The 22,259-nt window shown below is 39.9% G+C and overlaps 1 protein-coding gene across 1 annotated transcript in view; it reads left to right on the top strand.

Annotated features, from left to right (window-relative positions):
* Positions 1–3,048: 3,048 nt before the first annotated feature.
* Positions 3,049–22,259, top strand: part of CCDC39 (coiled-coil domain 39 molecular ruler complex subunit) — a 31,297-nt gene continuing 12,086 nt past the window's right edge. The window contains exons 1-12 of the mRNA XM_065411089.1: positions 3,049–3,165; positions 4,567–4,686; positions 7,305–7,451; positions 8,290–8,448; positions 9,614–9,706; positions 9,800–9,928; positions 11,890–12,081; positions 14,442–14,545; positions 15,011–15,143; positions 17,987–18,181; positions 18,904–19,068; positions 20,990–21,127. Of these exons, the coding sequence (XP_065267161.1) occupies positions 3,049–3,165; positions 4,567–4,686; positions 7,305–7,451; positions 8,290–8,448; positions 9,614–9,706; positions 9,800–9,928; positions 11,890–12,081; positions 14,442–14,545; positions 15,011–15,143; positions 17,987–18,181; positions 18,904–19,068; positions 20,990–21,127 (1,692 nt within the window). The remainder of the gene's footprint in view (positions 3,166–4,566; positions 4,687–7,304; positions 7,452–8,289; positions 8,449–9,613; positions 9,707–9,799; positions 9,929–11,889; positions 12,082–14,441; positions 14,546–15,010; positions 15,144–17,986; positions 18,182–18,903; positions 19,069–20,989; positions 21,128–22,259) is intronic.

The raw sequence follows: 22,259 nt of genomic DNA, 5'->3' as shown, positions 1-22,259 counted from the left end.
TGAGGCTGGTGGGGCAGAACTGATGTAGGATCCCAGGACAAAATTAACTGCTAGGTAGTTGTAGTATGAATTGACACCAAATTAATTATTTAGAATGTTAGGGTTTAGCTGGAAGCTCCTCACCATCAGGCAGCCAATGAGGCACCATCGGGGGGGGGAGGGGGGGACGGGACGGGACGGCAATGTCACATTTCTTGATAAATTTGGGAGATTTGGCAACGCTAATGCCAGGTCTACACTCAGAGTACTTTACTGATAAATGCCTGAGGGAACATATTTCATCACACCCCTGACAGACATCACTGTACTGGCAAAAGCCCCAAGTGTAGACCTGGCCTAGGAGTGCTTAGCCTCTATAGTATACTGGTAAACCTATATCAGCAAAGGGTTCCTAGTGTAGACGGCCTAATTGTCCCATACACACTATGGGTGAGCAGGAGGAGTTCAAAAATTAAAGGACAGACTAAGAGACTCACCCGAGACACACAGCATTTCAGCACTTCCACTTCAGCTTCCCCACAAGGATCTTCAGCCTACTCCTGTCATACAGGTGACTTGCCCTCATAGGAAAGTTCTACACCTTCCAGGGCAAAAGAGTCCTTACAAGGACAACAAAAGCACAAAACAAAGGAATCTTCAGCCTAGCCAGGCTCAGCATCCAGCCCTTCTTTACAGGCAAGCCCCACCTGTCTCCACACTTACTAACAAGTACCTGGGCATTAGTCCATTCAACAATTCAGTTTAAACCCACCCTCACAACAGGCTCTAGTTAGCCACAGTCCTCACACAGCTCCTGGCCCTCAGCCAGGCTTCCTACCCTTAGATAGGAGCAGTCAATCTGTTTTCTTCCCAGTTAGCCTTTACCTGCTAATTCTGTTTTCTTCCCAGTCGGCCTTTACCTTCTCATTCTGTTGTCAAAACCAATATATCATTTAATAGATCACTGCTGCTCAGCTCTGAAATGCTGGGCTTTCCTCCTTTAAGTTTCATGTCCTATACAGGTGTAGCATGGCAGGGATAACTGAACAGAGCAGACTGATCCAAGGTCTACTGGCCCTTAATGGGGCAGGCTGCCTGCTAAAGAGACCAAAAAACACAGTATCTTTTTTAAAAAAAACTCATGATTTTGGGACCCATCTCATGATTTGGGGGGGGGAGGGTCTGAGTCATGATTTTTTAACTATTGGGGTTGGCGATAATGAAATTGCTTGTGCTAAATGCATGGTTTTGCTCATGTCTACTGCTCTGGGTGGCATATTTTTGTTCTCTGTGTTTACTGCCACTTGGGGGACTTCATGGGTTCAATTACGACTTCCAGAGCCAGAATGGCATAAAGGGCAGGAGGTGCAGCTAGGTGTGGCGGAATTATTCATGTGGAGGCCAAAAGCACGCCTTGCTACACATTTGGAAAATGTAAACTTTCACGTCTGCTGGTTCACTGCTCCTGACAAAACGTGGAACACAAGTAAGGAAAACAGGACCCTGATATGCCCCTTTACACTGAATAATGGAAGCCTTGACATGTTTGTCTGCTTCTCCCACAGTCTTTTCCATGCTTTCTTCCATGCCCAGATGCATGGCATACCATCCCAAGCTGGTCTGCAAAGCCTCTACCCTCTCATTTTAAATTCTTCCTGAAGACCCACTTCTTTCACGATTCCTACAAGTTGGCCGTTAGTCTTCTTATTCATTGTGTCCATATATCTCATGAAAAGAACTCTGTGCTTTATTATGCTGTGCTGTGCACTAACCTCTCTGAGTAAATACGTAATCTTACTGTTGCCCCATCCTCCCTCCCTCTCCTGCTCTACTGTCACACTATTTCTCTCATTGCATCATTTCCCAAAATTAATCTGTAAAGTGCTTGGGGCCAGGCGCTTTTGATTTAATTCCATTTTCTTCTTTCTGCTACGGGAGGCACCTAACAAACTTTTGGGCACGTTTATAATAATACAAGACTTTGCCACTTGAGAACAAGAAGAATTGCTGTTAGCTGTTCCATTAGTAGGATTTATAGAATCTTTGAAAGCCAGCCAGTTGCGTGGAAGATTCTCATATACATGCAGATTCACATATAGCTGTGATATTCCAACTAGTAGAAGGCAGTGGTACAACCTCCGACATTCTAATCTAAGCTTCGCAGGCTGAGGGATGTGCTGGCCGCCGCTTCCCGCAGCCCCCATTGGCCAGGAGCGGCGAATCGGCCGAACCTGCAGATGCTGCAAGTAAACAAACCGGCCCGGCCCGCCAGGGGGCTTACCCTGGCGGGCCATGGGCCAAAGGTTGCCGATCCCTGCTCTAAGTGGTCCTGGTGCCACTAGAGGGGACAGAACACCACACTCAGCAGGTGTGTGGGTTACATTCACACCCCCCACACCCACAGGGCACTACCACCACAAGAGCCACCAAGCCAACCCTAAATGCGCCTATTTAATACGATTTGTTTCCCCTTTCCCTCTCTTGTTGGGAGGCAATCCACCACCAAAAAACCAAGACACTGGCTTGGGGGAGAGCAAAGACCCCAACGAGGGACTGACTCTGACCCTCAAAATGGGCGGAGGCATGAACCCCTCAGATTTTTTATCAGGGAGCACCAAAACCGTCTCATTATGGGGGGCATCCCCCCAACTTTCCAGCATGAAACCCCCACTGTGTGTGAGTGTGGGGGGGAACACAACCCCTCCCCTGCCTTCTGGGGGGGAGGGGGTCACAGGAACCTTCCTGGCCCCACGCGGAGGTAACAAATCCCTACCTCCTCAGCACGGGGGTCACGGAACTCCCTGCAACAGGGGGACAAGGCAGTGTCCGGGGGAAGGGGGTGGCGCGGGCTTGGGGGCGGGGGTGATCGGAAGGGGGGGCTGGAGGGAGCGGGGTGGGCGCGTGTGGGGGGGGAGGGGGAAAGTGTGTGACCGGAAATCGGGTTCCCTCCCGCCGCTGGCTTCCTGTTTGGTCCGTAACCAAGGGCTTCCCGTTGCTAAGGGAGCTGGCGGCGGAGCCTGTGCCAGGGACCCGGAGCCGAGGGGGCTGCAGGGACCCCACTGCCCCAGCATGAGCAGGGGCGACACCGACAGCGGCTCCTCCGCCTCGGTCCTGGCCGAGCTGGACTGGGACGATGGGTTCGCCGTCCCCGTGGCCAACGCGGAGAACAAGGCGCTGGAAGAGGAAGTGAGTGGGGAGGCTGCAGCCCGACAGGGGGACACGAACCGCCCCCCGTCCCCGGCTCACCAGCAGCGGGGCATGAACCCGACCCCCCGCCGGAGGACTGAAGCCTCCCCGACTCGCCAGCGAGGGAAGGACACGGATCCCCCTCCCCTCCAGCGGGAGGGAGACATGAATGGCCCCTGCCCCTAACGGGGGACGGGGCGGAACACGAACCCTTTCCCCATCCCCCCAGGGTAGTGGGGGGGACATGAATCATCCCCTTGCCTCCTCACTGGAGTACGAACCCCTCCCCGCGTCCTAGGCTAGTGCCCCCATCAGCACTAGATGGGAAACACCCCCCCCCCCCCCCCAACACCCCACCTCGGGTTCCCTAGGGGAGAATCTGTCCCAGGACAGAGACCCCTCCCCCCACCGGCGGCTCATGTAGCTAATGCTACTCTTCAGTCTATGTACTGACCCAATGGGCCAGCATGGTGCTGTGCTACTGGAGGCACCCGTTGATAGCTGAGCTATAAATCCCAAGGGCTACCCACAGGTAAAGCTCCCATGGCGTTTTTCACAAGAGGAGTAGGGTTAATGTGATGTCCTGGACAAACTCTTCATCCTTCCCCGCCCTTCTAGGCTGGTCCCGTGTTTGTCATCTTCACCTGTTCTTTACTGAGGTCCTGATCCATGCAGGGACATTCTTATAACCTCACAGTGTCCTATTAGTCTTCCTCGTGATCTCTCAGGACATGGGCTTGATTCACCATTACCCTAAACTTCATGCAGTTATTTACACCAGTGCACAGTGGGTGTAATGTGCTACAAAATTAGAAAAATAAAGGTTTCACACCCACTTTGCACTGGTTAAAATGACTTGCACCTTGCATAGAGAAGGATGATGAGGCTCTTCTTTAATTTGTAAAATTAATACACACCTGTTATATACAATGACTATGAACAACAGCATGTGTAACTACATTCTGGCCCCTGGTAATTTCAGTTGGATGCGATATTCTTCGTTTCCTGCCTTAAACTGTTGCGTAATATTGCTAAGCACTTACTGTTAAACGCTGGAAGATCCAATTGCAAGAGCAGAGCCATACTTTGTATAATCAGTTACTTGGGATGCCTTTGGATAAAAGATGCTATATAAATAAATGATAAACATAATTGCATGTCACATTGTGTTATCTTTTAAGGCATAAGTAGCATTACTTTTTAAACAGATTTTTATTATCTAGACCAACTATATTTATTTTTCTTTCTTCATTTTCAAAGAAGTGAAATATATTGTCTATATTTGTGTGGTTTATGTTATATAGTTTATATAATTTAAACAGGCAAGTATTGCTTGTTAAATAGTATATATTGCTATTTGAAGATAGTTTATTGAATATAGTAGATTTTGTTTGTTTACAGCTGCAAAAGTTGCAGAAAGAAAAGGCAAACCTAAAAAATCAGTTGACTGACTTTGAAGAGCGTATTGAGGCAATGACATCACATTTGAAAAACGTCAGACAGGAGTTCAACTTTACACAGGTAAATTGTTGTAACTAGTAGATCCTCCTTATCCAGTTTAGAATTCTGTCTGATATTTTTCTCTAGTTTGTACTCATATCTATTTGTCTGAATACATTTTACTACTGATGAGAGACCTCCCAGCCTTATCTTCCAGTACTTGCCTAGGAAACAAGTGAAGGCATGTCTCAGAAATATTATTTTATGGTAATTAAAAATGAATAAATAATGATTGTGCATGTAATGAAGCCTGGAGGGACAGATTTTAGGATAGTTTGGCAATGGGTACTTACAGAAGCAATAGATAGATAAGTCTGGCCCAGGAAAAAAATAAAACTGTTTCAATCTGGAAAAAAAAAATTGTAAAAGGAAAATGTTTGTATTGATTAGAAGATGGTTAATTGCCAAATGCTAATGGAGACTTAATTCTTGGACTTGAAAAGTGAAACAAGACTATAAGGGGCGAGAGAACTCTGCTTTACACTCTGAGACATATGTCTAGGACATATGGGCCCAAATTTTCAGATAAATGCATGTCCTAATACATCTAATCTAGGGATCTCAGCTGTTGTGACCGCACGTGTTAGGGAATGAGGCTGTCTCTGAGTAGCTAGAACCCAAATCCTATAGGATTTTCTAGATCAATATTAACAGCTTGAATTAGACTCGGACCAAATTGGGATCCAGCATACACCTTGGTATGAGATACCATTAATGATATAAAAAAGTTGTTTTTCTAAAAAGGTGCATAAATAAATACTGTAACTTTCTATTGTTTAAAGCTTGGGACTGGGACTCAGGAGACCAGAGGCCTGCCTCTGACCTCACTTAAACCACTATAAATTAGGAACAACTCCATTCAAATCAAAGGAGTTACTGGTTTCACACCAGTATGAGGGCCACACTGGCGCTGTCAGCTGAGTTGAGCTTGGGCTGCAGAACTGTAAAATTGCAGTGTAGATGTTCCAGCCCGAGTTCTGGGACCCTCCCCACTCACAGAATCCCAAAGCTCTTAACTCCAGCCTGAGCGTCTATACTGCAATTTTCCAGAGCCGTAGCCCAAGCTCTGCAAGCCGAGCTCAGCTGACATGGGCCAGACAGAGATATGTAATTGTAGTGTAAATTTACCTTGACAGATCAAAATCAGATTTCTGGACTTTGTTCCCTAATCTGGCACCAATTTGCTGTGTGATCTGGAGAAAGACATTAGTCTTTAGTGCCTCCATTTCCCCATCTGTGAAAATGAGTACTATTTAACCACTTTCTTAAAGCATTTGAAGAGCATCTGTTGAAAGTCACCAAATGCAGACTATATTTTACTGGGACCTCCTGATAGGCTTTTAGCAGCTTCATAACTTTATTTTGATTATATCAGTTCTTTAGCGTTCCATATGATGAAAAATATGACTAACCTCATGGAGTCTCCACAGAGATTTCACTTTGTCATCCACTGTGAAGGTTATTTCTCATTCAGGAGGCAAAAATTAATTTTCTATTCCCTACTGCTGGAGAATCCCCCGGAGTTGCAGGGAGCCTGATTTGTTGGGTTTAGTGTGCAGGTGCGAGGTGGTGTTGGTGGCTTGTAATATACTAGACTAGATGAGCTGGTGGTCCCTTCAGGCCTTAGCCACATAACTAGTCATAGAGTTTAAGAGTTAAGGCTCAAATTTTTGAATGATTAGTGGTTTAGGGTGCCTCTGTTTTTGGATACCCAACTTCACACACTTTAAAGGGGCCCAATTTTCACAGGCGGGTGCTCAGAACTTTCTGAAAATGAACCCCTTTAAGGAGTCTCAGGCTAGACCCCCCCAAATCACTAAATCACAGCCTATGATTTCAAATGGATGTCTGATTAGAAACTCAGATAATGAATCTACTGATACAACCTCTGTGAAAGGGCACTGAGAGGCTGATAGATGGCTTCCCTGCAGCTGAACAACCTCTTAGTTTTAATGTGCTAGATGCAAGTTTTAATTAGCAATTGAGATGAAGAACACCATGTGCTCCTTCTTCTGTAAGAGAAGGACTTCCAGTAGGTAAAAGATTGGGTATTGTATAGGGGGAAATATATTAAAGCAATTTTGCCAGACAAAAAGAGGCACCCAGCTGGCATGTGGCAATATCTATGTCAGCTAATCCATTTCAGCTCAAAACAATAGAATACTCTTTGCTGCTTTGCCTCCTGATTCAGACAGAAAGCTACATGATGATGGAGAGACTAGTTTGAATATGATTATCTGTACTGTTGTTTGGCTCTGAACTATAGAACAGTGAAATAATGGATTCTGAATCTTGCATGAAATATTTTTGAATCACTTAGCTAGATAGGGAAGGCTAATCTGAGAACATTTGATACAGGTCATTGATTTTTTTTATATTAATTCCATATCTAAAAGTCCAAACACCAGTATGTGGAGTTGCTCTGAATTTACACCAGTGCAAATCAGACTCTGAATTTCAAAAGCCTCCATACACATTTTTATTTTAGTTCTGTAAAATCCCTAGATGTAAATTTCATCGTTTTATATCAGTGTTACCTTTAGTAGAGTTCTGATTTTGGTGAAATAATTAAAATAATATTGGGTGTTAAATGCCTGTTAACGATTCCATGCAAAATAATGAACTATATTATTCTATAGTCTCTTTACAGAGCCAGAGAGAATGAAATTGAAACCGAAGAGCACTTTAAAGCCCTTGCTGAGAGAGAGCTTGGACGACTCAAAAAAGAGATTCAACGGCTGGAAAATGAGATGGTTTCCTTAAGAGAAAAGAAAAATAGTCAAGAAGTAAGGTTCACGAATATTGTAATATGTAACCTATTCTGTTTATCACTATTCTTCTTGCAATGAGAAGTATTTTTGCCTTAGACAAATGAGGTCATAAGACAACAATTTTAACAATAGTACTTGTTGATGGGGCACTAATGCCTGTGACATCCCACAAATATTTATGACCCAGTCCTTCAGCCCTTGCTCAGGAACATGTTAAGAGTTTTGTGTTAGTAAGAACTGGAGGACCAGTCGCTTACTATGTCTTTTCTTTTTTTCAAGCCATTAGGCTAACTTTTATTCCTTCAGGTTGGCTTTCTTTTTTTTTGTTGACTCTCTATGGTGCTCAAAATGGCCAGATCCTCCTCCTGGCTGTACAAGGCCAGATTCTGCCATTCCCTTTCACATTGGGAAGTCCTGTCTCAGTCAATTGGCACCACTCATGGAGTAAGAGTATCCAAATTTGGCTCTGGGTTGGGGGGGGAGAGGGTAAACTGCATTAAATGATGAGTTGGATCAGTTTCTCACCAAGCGTGTATTAACTCCAGATACTAGAATGGGCATCTTGTGCCAAAGGTTCACTCACCTCAGTTTAAGACAATTTTGCTTTTTTAGGTTTGTGGAAATTTAATTGTCTTGGTTCTTTTTAATGCCAGGACCATATACTGGCATTATTCAAAATGAAGACATTTGCCATAGAAAAAGACTCATCCACTCAACAGTCTGGTCTTCGGACACCACTAAATTCCTAAGACTAGGATAAATGTCTGTATCCACTTGCATTGTCTGTTTTGATTTTGTGCTTAGAAAGATAATACATAACTTTTAAAATTTAATTTCTCTCAAACTTTTCTAGAATAATATATTCAAAGCCACTCAGAAGCTGGAAGCCTTAAGATGCCAGATGAACTGGGATCAGCAAGCTCTGGAGGCCTGGTTAGAGGAATCAGCTCATAAAGACAATGATGCAGTCACAATCCAGAAGTATGCTCAACAGGATGATGGGAAATTAAGAGTATGTAGATATACCATTTTTAAAAAAAAATTCATTGTAATATGTATATTTTCAATAGGAAAATAAGGCCATTTTTAGCATCTAAGGATCAGGGCTGGCTCCAGGGTTTTTGCTGCCCCAAGCGGCGCAAAAAAAAAAAAAAAGCCGCAATCACGATCTGTGGCGGCAATTCGGCGGGAGGTCCTTCGCTCCGAGCGGGAGTGAGGGACCGTCCGCCGAATTGCCGCCGAATAGTTGGACATGCCGCCCCTCTCCGGAGCGGCCGCCCCAAGCACCTGCTTGGCAAGCTGGTGCCTGGAGCTGGCCCTGCTAAGGATTTTGTCATGTCATCAAATTAGGTAGACTGAGACAGAGAGCGAGGCAAGACATTTTGTTCAACAGCACTTTTAATCTGTGATTGTTTTCCATTTAGCACACCAATAAAATTTCATTTAAATTATTTTTTAAAGGTTATGTAGGTGACTGTTTTTATAAAGGGCTAAAATGCACAATTTAATACTTATTAGAATTTGTTTGTTCTGCTGGATGAGGCTGAAGTTTAGCCTGAAAGTACATAAACATGTAATTATGGCCAGTAGTCACTGTGGATAAAATTTTAAACAGAACTTCATGTTGAATTCAATAGGGAGTTCATCCTAAAACTCTATGACATATGACCCTCTGAAAATACGAGTGCAAGTAATTTAGATGTTCCTGTTTAAACCAGAACTGAACTGCTTAATATCAGTGAGGATAAAGTAAGGCTATTTGAATAAAATTGATTAGAGAAATGAAAGACTGATATTAAATCTAAAGTAGACTCATCAAACAACTAGTTCAAAATTCATAGATGGTTCTCAAGTAACTTATCACTTAGGAAAAAAGTAAGTGTTCTTTGCACACTGTTCAAATTAAAGCTAATTTTACTACCATTTGTATTGAATGAACAGACAACTCAGATACCATAGCTTACCCAAATAGTCCCATTGATGTTAAAGGGACTATTTCTATGAGTAGGGGCTGCTTGCATGAGCAAAGGTTTACAAGATTGGGCCCTTAGCTTTTTATGCATTTCAAACACATGACATAGATGATGTCTCATTAACTCCTAACTTAACTGTAGCAGAGCTTTGTATTTATTTATAATTTAATTAACTATGTTAGTCCTTAAATCATTTCATTTCAGGTGCTGACCCAACAGCTAGAAAAGATGACTATGGAAGCTAATCAGAAACGCAAAATTCTTGACAATGAGCTTACAGAAACCATAAGTGCTCAGGTTTGTGTATGAAGCAGATGAAGATTATTTTCCGTATTTGAAGTACTTCTTAAAATTAGAAACCATTGCTAATTGGGCTTCACTTCTTTACAGATAGAGCTGGATAAGGCAGCTGAAGATTTTCGCAGGGTTCACCATGAAAGGCAAGAGCTCATCAGACAGTGGGAAAGTACAATAGAGCAGATGCAGAAAAGAGATCAAGAAATAGATCACTGTGCTTTGGTAAACCATGTATTCAGAGTTTGCTTTATATAAATAGTGGGCCTAACCTTGCACCAATAATGAGACCTGTGCTATTGTCTCAAAGAGAAGAACATTAAAAACATAATGGGCCTTATCATATTCCTTTCTGCATTGCTCCTCTTTCCATTTCACTCAGCTGTTTCAAACTTAAGATATATTACAGAAGATTACCTACACAGTTGCATTGCATCATTTTGATAAATATTCTTAGTTTTAAAGGGGTGTCTGTTAAGTTAAGTAAAGTCCCTCTCAACTTAAGTGATACTCTTCTGCACTACCATACAGGAGTCTCAGGTTTAATTTTCAGTTCCAGTCTCACGTTCCCTCTTCCATCAGGAGCTGGAGTGCCTTGCAACTTCTGATAATGATCCCTCTGTCTTGTCTTAACAGCACTAAGAGCAGGTAGACTTCTACCCATTCCTCTTAGAAAAGGATAGTGGGCTGCAAAGGGGGTGGGAGGTGTTTGCAGGTCTGGGGCATGATTCAAAGGGAAAATAGGGGAATTAATTTTTTAGATTTATGACAGATAAGATTTCTGCCCTCATGTGCATATGTGGCCTCTATAAAGGTCAGTTGGAGTTAGTGCTTATCTAAGGTCAGAATTTAGCCCTAAGTACTTGCTACCAACATGAATCAACAGTAGCATTTTTTACAAAGCCTTTCAAAGTGTTGTTTTGATTACATTTTACAAGTTAATGCTTGCTTCTATTTGTCACCTTTCTTGGTGTCTTAGAGCCTCAAGGTTTATGTTTCTGTGCTAGAAAAAAAAAGTTATAATGGAAGGGGGTTAAATAATGCACATTCTGCTTTGTTTTATATGTATAGAATTTGAAGTGTGTGCAGAAATAAACATGGGTATCAAAGTGGAATTTTTATAAAGTTTCAGAAGCCTCATATGATAGTTTCAGATTTTGGAAAAAGTGTCATATGTCTCAAAGAAGACTGCACTAAATCTTAGCTTTCGCTAGTATGAAATTGCCTTGAAAAACGGGAATTTCAGCTTTGCATGTTGTTCATATTTGGGTTAGGGAGCTCTGTGGGAAAAAGTATTTTGAATTTGTTCTTATTATATTAACAGTAAACAATATAATAAAGAGAGAAAAAAATCAGAAGGAATCATTTAGAATGTGAGTTAATGTAGAAACTTAGCTGGAATAACTTGAGCTCTTTAGTACTGTAGGCCACATAATTGCTAGTGGCCAGATTCTGCTACCTTTTCTCACATACTCTGCAATTAGTCCTGTTGATTTATTTTTTGTGATTAAAATAAGCAGTTATGATTCTTAATATAGGGACCGAATCAGCTAAGAGAGATGGTGCCATTTTTTCGCCGTCACTTTTCAAAGAAAAGGAAATTAATTGTTGTACACTATTGTGTCACCAATATCTAAGTTCTTGCTAAGCCTTTTTATTTATTCTTTAAGAATAACAAAATCCACCATTTCCTAAAATCTGCAGTGCTAAAACCCTCACACACACCTTGGTCATCATTTGTCATCGCTATTAATTATTACTATTATTGTAACCTCCTCTATGCCCTCTCCCCTGTTCCGGTCAATTCAAATGCTGTTTATGCCTATGGCCTCTTCCTTTCCTGTCACTCTGCGCGTGTCACTGTTCTATGTAAGTTTACAGTGCCATACTGGTGATTTTTAATACTGAGAGAGATAACTGGAATAGAAGTTGCCTATCCAAAATATTTGCAGTATTTTATGTTGCTATATATGAGTTCAGTGACTCACATATCAAAGGTAATTATTTCATGGTGGTGCAATACCTAGGTTGCCACATACTATTCCATTAAAGTATATTTTGATTAGTTTCTTTTTACTATTAATCATTTTTAAGGTAAAGTAATAGCCAAAAACAAAGAGTAACAGTCTTACAGCAATGCTTGTTGCATTATTTAAAACACTTCAAAGGTTTTTTTATTCTGCTAGTTATTAGCCCAGGTAAGACAGGAGATCCGAAAGAAAGAAGATGTGATTAAAGAGAAGATTCGCTTTTTGGCAAACGAGACCGGGAACAACGTGGAGTATGAAAAGAGAATTTCTGTTGCTGACCGGCAAGCTGCCAAACTCAGATTAGATTACCAAAACCAAGATGCTTATAGAGTTCAACTCCAGGATGAGGTAATAGCGACTAAATGCTTCAGGCAAACGTAAAAAATAAAAAAACCCTAACTTTTAATTAATGAAATGAATGTGACAACAAAAATGCAGAAATATATGGTGAACTCTCTTTCATTTTCTGGTACAACCGTTATGTTGTAACAAAATGTCTACAATTGCCAATGCAGTGCTGGGCATTGGCGTTTGAATCCTGAGCTTGGTCTTTGGCTGGTAATGCTGCAGAGGAGGAAGCATGTAGCCATTGAGAAAGGGAGTGCCTTGTATTACTGTGTTGCTTTCCAATGGCTGGCTGAATTGTTTCCCTTAAACAGTATCCAGTCTCTGACAGTGACTACTAGATGCTTCAGAGGAAGATATAATAAGAACATAAGAATGGCCATACTGGGTCAGACCAAAAGTCCATCCAGCACAGTATCCTGTCTGCTGACAGTGGCCAATGCCAGGTGCCCCAAAGGGAATGAACCTAACAGGTAATGATCAAGTGATCTCTCCCCTGCCATCCATCTCCACCCTCTGACAAACAGAGGCTAGGGACACCATTCCTTACCCATCCTGGCTAACAGCCATTAATTGACTTAACCTCCATGAATTTATCCAGTTCTCTTTTAAACCCTGTTATAGTCCTAGCCTTCACAACCTCCTCAGGCAAGGAGTTCCACAGGTTGACTGTGCGCTGTGTGAAGAAGAACTTCCTTTTATTTGTTTTAAACCTGCTGCCCATTAATTTCATTTGGTGGCCCCTAGTTCTTATATTATGGGAACAAGTAAATAACTTTTCCTTATTCACTTTCTCCACACCACTCATGATTTTATATACCTCTATCATATCCCCCCTTAGTCTCCTCTTTTCCAAACTGAAAAGTCCTAGCCTCTTTAATCTCTCCTCATATGGGACCCGTTCCAAACCCCTAATAATTTCAGTTGCCCTTCTCTGTACCTTTTCTAATGCCAGTATATCTTTTTTGAGATGAGGAGACCACATCTGTACGCAGTATTCAAGATGTGGGCGCACCATGGATTTATATAAGGGCAATAAGATATTCTCCATCTTATTCTCTATCCCTTTTTTAATGATTCCTAACATCCTGTTTGCTTTTTTGACTGCCGCTGCACACTGCGTGGACGTCTTCAGAGAACTATCTGCGATGACTCCAAGATCTCTTTCCTGATTAGTTGTAGCTAAATTAGTCCCCATAATATTGTATGTATAGTTAGGGTTATTTTTTCCAATGTGCATTACTTTACATTTATCCACATTAAATTTCATTTGCCATTTTGTTGCCCAATCACTTAGTTTTTCCCCATCTTTACCACATACCATCATGCATCTAATTTTGTAGTACTGTAACATGGTGAAAAAAAAATTCTTCACTTCTCCAGATGATCACCATCTTATGCTCTGAAGATTGCTCTGACAGCCCTAGTAATTTTGTCCTAATTAAAATAACTGTAGAGACTATTCATTTTCATAAAGCTACCCAATAAAGAGGCAATATGGGGTAGTGGGTTGGTTGGTACATCTGTAAAAATGGGAACAATACCTGCATCCCTCCTTCAAAGGTGTATTTTGAGGATTAAACTGCTAACGTTTATAAAGACGTTGGAATGTATAAAATGCTAAGTATTACTCTCTTGTTGAACTATTTACTTCAATTATATCTTGCTGCAAAAAGTTCCACAGATTAATTTTGTGTGGCATAAAAATATTTCCCTTTATACATCTTAAAACTTGTTTAATTTTTATGAAGTGTCTATGTGTCCTCGTACCTCACAATCCTCCCTTAGCTTAACCAAAATAATGTTGTGCAATCAGCAAAGTTTGGGCCAGCACTGTTGTTGGATTCACACCATTGCCAGTGCCCATATGGAGCCTCATTGAAGTCATTGGGACTCCACATAAGCACCAGGGTTTGCTCACACCGATGCAGTTGCAGGATCTGGTCCCATTCTTTCTTCTTGATAATTAAATAATTAAAATGTATAGGGTCAGATTCTCACCTGGTGTACATCAATCTGATTTCATGGGTTTTGCCAATTTACACAAATTGAGAATCTGGACCATTTTTTTTTTTCATTTAGAGAAAACACTTTAAAACTATCTAGAATAATCTTTGCATTGTAGAAATACAGGTTTGTTAGCAACACTAGCAAATCTTTTGACATTTTTGATGGGGCACCAGTGGCGGATTGTTAATATTTATGTACTTACAAGAGAAAGTATTATCCAGTTTCTGGTGTTGGTAATGCTTAACAGTAAGTGAGATTTCTGAAAATTAATTGTTTATAAATGTACTAAAATGTTCCACACTACAAAATAGAGTAAGTGATCCCTTTTACTTACTTATTTATTTATTTATTAGCTGGATACTTTAAAAGCCACTGTGGACAGAACTGCTTCTGATTTAGAATCTCTGAGAACAGAAATGGCCAATCTGAAGAAAGAAATCCAGGAAAAACATGTCAGGTAAGAAAGATAAACTTTTAGAAAAAGTTTATAACATTCTGTAACAATCAGATCTTTGATCAAGTTATTCATACCTTAAATATGGAACCTTAAATAATGTTGGATACTTAAGTAGTCAACTAGCAGGATATTTTGTGACACAGCTAGACTGTCCTAGTTACTCTTTGGACAAAATAGCCTTGAAATACTCCCTGTGAGTCTCATCTCAGTGGAGGGGGAAAAAAATCTGTGTGGGCCCTGGTTGTCATCTTATTTTTTATTTAATTTTTGAAATTGTGATAACAGACAGTGTCCATAACAGTTGTCTGAGATGGACCTAAGTACTCTACACAGTTACATGCCTTTAGATGAATATAATGAATTGTTTTATTAGATTTACTTCTCAATCAACTGCTCTAAACATTTTTAGCAGTGTTTTTTGTGTACCCTTCATTTTAACCCACTGTGCCTTGTAACTTTGTTCAGGCTAAGCCATGTTAAAGACCAGAATGTGAATCTTTCAAATAAACTGAAGTTTGTGACTGAGAAGACATTGAGTTTAGAAGAAAAAGCTTTCAGGATGGAAGAAATACTAAAAGAAGAGGAGAAAATTGTTAAAGTAAAACCTTTTTGACAATATCTGCCACTGAGGATTAATGTAGACTTTACAGGTTGTATTTGCGACAAGCATTTATGTATGGATTAAAATGGAATTTATTTATTAATTAATGTGGTCTGCATCCATTCCCCCTCAAACATTAAAGTATGCAGGATTCAGTTGGATCAGTACTTGGATAGGAGATCCCTAGGGAAAGCCTTGGTGTTGTGCGTAGTGGTATGTGGATTTGATAGGTGGCACTCTTCCCTCTGAATTGGTACTGAATCAAGGCATGGTATTGAGGGGGCACTGTCAAGTGGAACTGCCATCTTTCAGATGAGATGTAACCTAGATCTTGACCACTTGTGGTTATTAAACATCCGATAGAATTTCTAGACAAAGGTCATTTAATCCCAGATTTGTGGCTAAATTTTAAGGAGCTATTACTAGAAATGGGCAGAGAATATTAATTCCATTTCACAGAGGATTTTAAGATTTTGAAATCTGATTTTGTTCCGAGTCAGAATGAAAACCAAAAAGTTCACATTTCTACACAAAATGGAATTACCATTCTCTATCCACATCTACTGGGAGCCAGGGACTCTGGAAGCTCTGGGAGCTTGGGATGCTGAGGAACTGTGAGCCTGTATACTCTGGGAGTCTAGGATTTTCAGGTCCTTGGATCCCCATCAGCCTGGCAGATGAGCTTTCCTATATTTTATTTTAAAAAATAAATAAATAAAACACCAAACTCCCTGTTTCCCAATTTGTTAATAATTCTTTATAAATATGTTTAGCCTCTGACAGATCTGATATGAACCTTTGACATTTTGCTTGATGATAGGGTATGGGAAGCTCTAAAGTTGTAAGATGACCTCATTACACAAGTGTCAGAACAGGTGTTCTCAAACAAGTGACAACAAAAACTACAGTCATGCACACCATCATATACCGTATTTTGTTTCTGCCACTTATTTTTCCCAAACCCTGTCTTATTTTTCAAGCAGTAGCTGTGTGAAATGCTGCTCTCATGATAGGATTTGGGACTTATTTCATAAACTTTGCTGTTGTGTTATAAAGTTACTATGTACATTAAATTGCACTTTGAATATTAATACACAGTTTAGAGAAAATGAGCCGTAGCTATATACATAGATTTTAAAACATAGGGTTTGCTATTAAAAAAGATTAAATAATGCAGAAAATCTGAAAACTAGCTGGAATTATATAACATTTCTGTAAATTGAAAACTGCATTTGCTTCCTCATAAATCTGTTACTAGGGTGGCTAAGCCATTAGCAGGGTTTCTTTACTTACATATGTGGCGGATAACCCAAGCTGACACTGAGCTTGGCAGCTCTACAGCCTCGGGGTAATATTTTAAATAAGATGAACTGTTCTTGAACAATGTCTGTAATGTATTAGTCAGAAGCATGCTTTCCATCAACATTAGGCATGCATGTCTATTCGCCACATCTATTAATTTACTGTGAAAAGATATTTACTGAGAACAATACAGACAAAATCCTATTCGTTGCTTGTGCTTCAGTTTCCTGATGTCTCCTGGACTCTGTAGCAAAGAAGTGTTGTGGGAACTGATTCTTATCTAATGCCCATATCTATTTTTGGGGACCTCTTTTTAAAAGGACGAAAATGTTTTTAAAATACATTTAAAAATACAAAAACTGCTTAAGACCTTAATGACTAAGGGCCAAATTCTGATCCTATTTGAGTTGACAGTTTTGCCATTGTTTTCATTAGTTAAAAAAATTGGCCCTAACTGGACACATAGGTGGTCATAGAAATTAAAAATAAATATGTATTAAAAACAAATTTAAAAAAATAATTTCCTCTCTTAGGGCCTGATCCAAAAGCCATTTCCCATTGACTTAAGTGGGCTTTGGATCAAGTCCATACTTGCCCCCAAGTTCCTGAGTTCAGGGTTCCATAATTCTCCTTCAACACTTATTCCAAAAATAAAACTTTCCCTTTCAACCCACCTGCCTTCAAGACATCTCTCAATGTTATTAACAACAGTGGGAGCAATGCAAAACTTTGAATTCAGGTCTTGGCAAGTAGAAATCCTTTGTTGTTGTTTTTTAACAGTTAAGCATATTATTTTGTTAATGATTGAAAATCTTAGAGTTTTTGTATATATATATTTCTAATACATTTCAGGCCACATTAATGTTTTTTACCTGTCATAATTAGAGTTCAAGATTCTATCCCACTACAGTTGATGACATCTCTAACACCTAAAACAGAGCAAGGAGCTGAATTTCCTACATTGCTTCAGGTGTTAATGGTATCAACTGTAGCATAGAAACCTCATCTTAGGTCCTGGCAGGTATGAAAAGAATGAAGTGATTTTAAAATGTATGAATATATTTTAAAACAAAACTATATTATATACACATATTCTGCTATACATTTTGATTGTTAAACAATCTTGAAAAAACATATTGTAAGTCATTTGTAAGAAATCAGTACAAAAAAGCAACCCTATTTTACAGGTGTATATTGGAAGGCAATGAGGGGTAAGACTGGAAAGAGGCAAGAATTTATAGTTTGCTGAAATGGAGAAGAGACTAAAAGAGACAAAAGTCTCTCGAAAGTGCACTGTAGTACTTTTGAAAGGACAAAACTTTAAGGACACATTTTTATCCTCCAAAATCAAAGACTTTTTAAACCAGCAAACAGTTTCTGAAACTTCTGATACTAAAATTTCATGCTTCCAATACCTCATATGTAGAATATTTTATATGTATCATTTTTTTCTATGAATGATAAAGACAAATGTGTGTTTCTGCAAGGTATTACCCAAAACTGACTTTCTGAGTGTTTAATGAGTAATTTGTCATCAGGAAAAAGAAACACAAATGAACCAGTTGAAAGAACTCCATTTCAAGAAAACTCAGGAGTTACAGAAACAGAGGGAGAAGGAGAAATCTATTATTGCAGAAATCGAGGGAACCCGAGCATCACTTAAAAACCTTAACAGTCGTTTACGCATACTTGATGCAGACACCTTAAAGCAACAGGAAATCATGTATAATCAGGTAAAAGTATTAACAAGCCCTCAATTTCATTTGTGATCGTTCTTTGGGGCTAACATATGAATAGCTTGTTTGGGTTTTTTCTGTCTTTAACTGCTTAGAAAATGCAGTTTCTGAAATGATCAGTGCTTGTGATGAGTTTTGCAGTTCCATCTCCCCAGGTGTGTGAATGAAATTGAGTGTCTGTACGTGAATTATTTTTTGTATCTTCCGTTCTCCACTTTAATTTCCCAAATCAATTCTTCACTTTGACTCCTCTGAACTACTGATGCTTTGGGGTAAATTTTCGAAGTGATACAAGAGAGGTACATGCCCAAATCCTGTTATTTGCTAATGGGATTTATGTGCATATCTCCTATGCACTACTTTGAAAATTTGCCCCTTTATATCAATTTCCACTGGTGAGGCAAGATTGCAACACTGCTGTAAGCCTCCCTATAGCTGACTCCCTATCTGTGCAGTGTGTGCTTTGTTACACTTTTAGGAGATTACTTATGATCCATCATCACACACCAGTCATTTAAGAGTATTTTGTTAATGTTTCACATTAAAATGAGAAGGCTATAGGCCATATATTATTGTAAAATAACAATAGCTTAATTAGGCAACTGTCCTAAAGCCAAAATTTAGTTCCAATGTTTATATGCAATGATTTAGCATTATAGAAAGAGCTATAATTATTTATCTCAGTCTCTCAATTTATTTTTTAAATATAATTTTAACAGGATTTTTATATTCAGCAAGTGGAACGACGACTGTCACGGTTAAAAGGGGATGTTAATACAGATGAAAGGCAAGTTCTGGAAGCTAAAGTTGTCGAACTTACAAAGACCTTAGAAGAAAAGAAAGATGCATATAATCTTTTACATGCCCAGCACAAGAAACTTCAGGTAACTTACTTACAATATCATCTTTGCAGATATAAATTTTAGAAATCCTAACAAATTAGTTTAGGGAGATTTCTTCTTTATTCATTAATCTGGTACTAGGATGTGTGAACTTCATGTAAGTTACACAGATAACCTCACTTCACACTCCTCTGATGCTTTAAATCTACTTTATTTTCAAGCAATCGGAGCTAAAAATGAAACTTTACAAATTTTTCTTCACAATAAGGCATCAGTAAAAGACTATTATTCTATGATAATATTGTGTTCCATTGACACTAGCTCTTATGTATTACAGTATAATTGCATTGTTTTTGTCCAATTAGGATTAAAGTTTTTAATTGTTTAAAGGGAAAAATGTTCAAGTTCACAGGCCCAAAGGTTGACCCAGTTCTTGTACAAGCAACTTTTTTCTTGTTTTTAAAATGTTCCTCTAGGACAGTGGTTCCCAAACTTATTCCGCCACTTGTGCAGGGAAAGCCCCTGGCGGGCAGGGCTGGTTTGTTTACCTGCCGCGTCCGCAGGTTCGGCTGATCGCGGCTCCCAGCGGCTGCGGTTCGCTGCTCCAGGCCAATGGGAGCCGCTGGAAGCGGCGCGGGCCGACGGACGTACTGGCCCTGGAGCAGCGAACCGCGGCCACTGGGAGCCGCAATCGGCTGAACCTGCGGACGCGGCTGGTAAACAAACCGGCCCGGCCCGCCAGGAGCTTTCCCTGAACAAGCGGCGGAACAAGTTTGGGAACCACTGTTCTAGGAGATCTTATATATTACAAGTCACCCAATTTGCATATTCAAGTTACTTTACTTGCAAGCACAGTTACAGTGAAATGTATAAATGCACCTAAATTGTTTCGACATCAGCCCATCATGAGTTTGACACACCAATATTTATGTTTTGTGTGTATACACGTATAACTTCTCCTCTCACCCCCAGGTTATCCCCCAAATTTTGGCCTTTATTTTGTTTCTTTTTAAACAATTTTCAAACTATGAAGACTTGCTCCTCTAAGTAAGAAAAGTCTAATTTTAAATGCAGCATTGGAGCATATCATGAGTAGTTTATCAACGAGAAGCTTAAGAGATAACTTGATCATGGTCTATAATTACCTATATATGGAGAAAAACAACAAGGAGTCTGGTGGCACCTTAAAGACTAACAGGTTTATTTGGGCATAAGCTTTCGTGGGTAAAAACCTCACTTCTTCGGATGCATCCGAAGAAGTGAGGTTTTTACCCACGAAAGCTTATGCCCAAATAAATCTGTTAGTCTTTAAGGTGCCACCAGACTCCTTGTTGTTTTTGTAGATACAGACTAACACGGCTACCCCCTGATACTATATACGGAGAAGATATTTGATGCTAGAGGGCTCTTTAGTCTAGTAGACAAAGATACAATAAGATCTAATGGCTGGAAGTTGAAGTCATCAAAGTTCAAACTGGAAATAAGATGCACATTTTGAACAACTAGTGTAATTAAACATCGAAATAGGTGTCCAAGGGATGTGGTAAATTCTCCATCACTTGGGAGTCTTACCCAAAATTGGATGTCTTTATAAAAGATATGCTCTCTATCATTCAACCATAAATTGCTGGGGTAGATACAGTGAAATTCTATGGCCTGGGTTATGTAGGAGGAAAGACTAGATGATCATAATGGTCCCTCCTGGCCTTAAAATCTATGACTGCATGAATATGAAGGTTGTGTATTGATGTCATAAAAGGGTTGCTTGCACCCCGCCTAAAATATTTCAGTAGCACCATGGAAAAGAACCCATTGTGCTAGGCACTGTACAGACAGTACAAAAATATAACAGAGAGCGTCCCTGTCCCAAAGAGTTTATAATCTGTAATTTTTAATTAATTGCTAGTATTTGGTGTAATCTGTTTCCAGTGTAATGAACTAAAAGCTATTTATTTTCTAACAGAGCGATGTCCATTTTATCAAGAGAGCGATGGATAAGACAGGAGAAGAAATGACTGGTCTGATGATCAGAATAGATGAACTAAACCTTTTCAATGACAAATCAGATAAAGGGTTAAAAAAAGCCAAAGCTCTTAAGCAGGTATGATGATAGTTTGTGGCTTTTTACTAATGGAAAGTATGAGGTTTTTATTTTGTTTTGTTTTTTAAGAATAAACCATTTAAACACTCTTAATTAATAGTTCGGGGATTCTTTTCTACTTTCTTTTGTGCAGGGTCATCTCCTCCCAGAGGGAAACCCTCTGGAGTTTCCTGGTCTTTCAGCCTCCCTGTAAGACCCAGATCTTCAAATGAAGGACAGTTTAATGACTATTGTCCCATTAGTTGATAGTGTCTGGGGAGGGTGTAGAGGAACTGTAGCCTCTTATCACCTCAAGTCGTAGGGCTCCATTGGGAGTTCAGTTACCATTGATTAAGTCCCTTGCATTTATGAAGCAATATCCATTTGGAGAATGCTTTGCTGCCAGAGACGTATTTACTGATGTTTCTTTGAGAAATCATTAATCTGAAAGTAGCATTAATTACAGATAGAATATCCATGGAATTGGCAAGGGATAATGTTGTGAAGAGCAGATGAACCCCAATTGTTCCTTCTACCCAGTCTCCAAAGCCTTGTGGAGCCACAGCTCCAAGGTGACCCTACAGAGGGACTTACATGGAGAGGGAAAAGGAGGAGCTAATACTCTTTGGCTAGCATGCCCCAAACCCAGATGTTCACCCTCCAACTTTGAGACTGATGGGATGTTCTGGCTCACTAATTTAAATATCATATAACAACAAGTAGGATGCACCAAGTACACATAATAATTGGTTTCTCTTCCACTTTCATCCTTTTTGCAAAAATCTTTTGTTTTTCTTATGTTCTAAAGTCTGAAACTAAGACTTTTTTTGTGTTTGCTTTTTATTTCTCCCAGCAAGGCTCATCAGCACAACCTTGGGAGTATGAGTTTGGTAATGTAGGCTCTGTATAAATCACAGCTATCCTTTTGTTTTATTTTGATTTCTTAATTAGAACCAATTTTTGTAAAAGTCCTATTCTTCCTTTTGCTGTGAGACACAAGGGGAGAGGTGCAAAAGCCCCTGAAGCACTTGAAAAGGTGCAGCGGGAGCTTTGCAACAAGCACTTCCCTATCCTTTTCTCTGTCCCCAAGAGAACTCTGGGTGGTCAAGGCTCTGCTGAGACTACAGCGTAAAACAATAACCTAAGGCTCAGT

The sequence above is a fragment of the Emys orbicularis genome, chromosome 9 (genome assembly GCF_028017835.1).
Source record: "Emys orbicularis isolate rEmyOrb1 chromosome 9, rEmyOrb1.hap1, whole genome shotgun sequence".
Lineage (NCBI taxonomy): Eukaryota > Metazoa > Chordata > Testudines > Emydidae > Emys > Emys orbicularis.
Note: the sequence above shows the minus strand (reverse complement) of the source record. Positions and strands in the feature narration are given on the sequence as shown.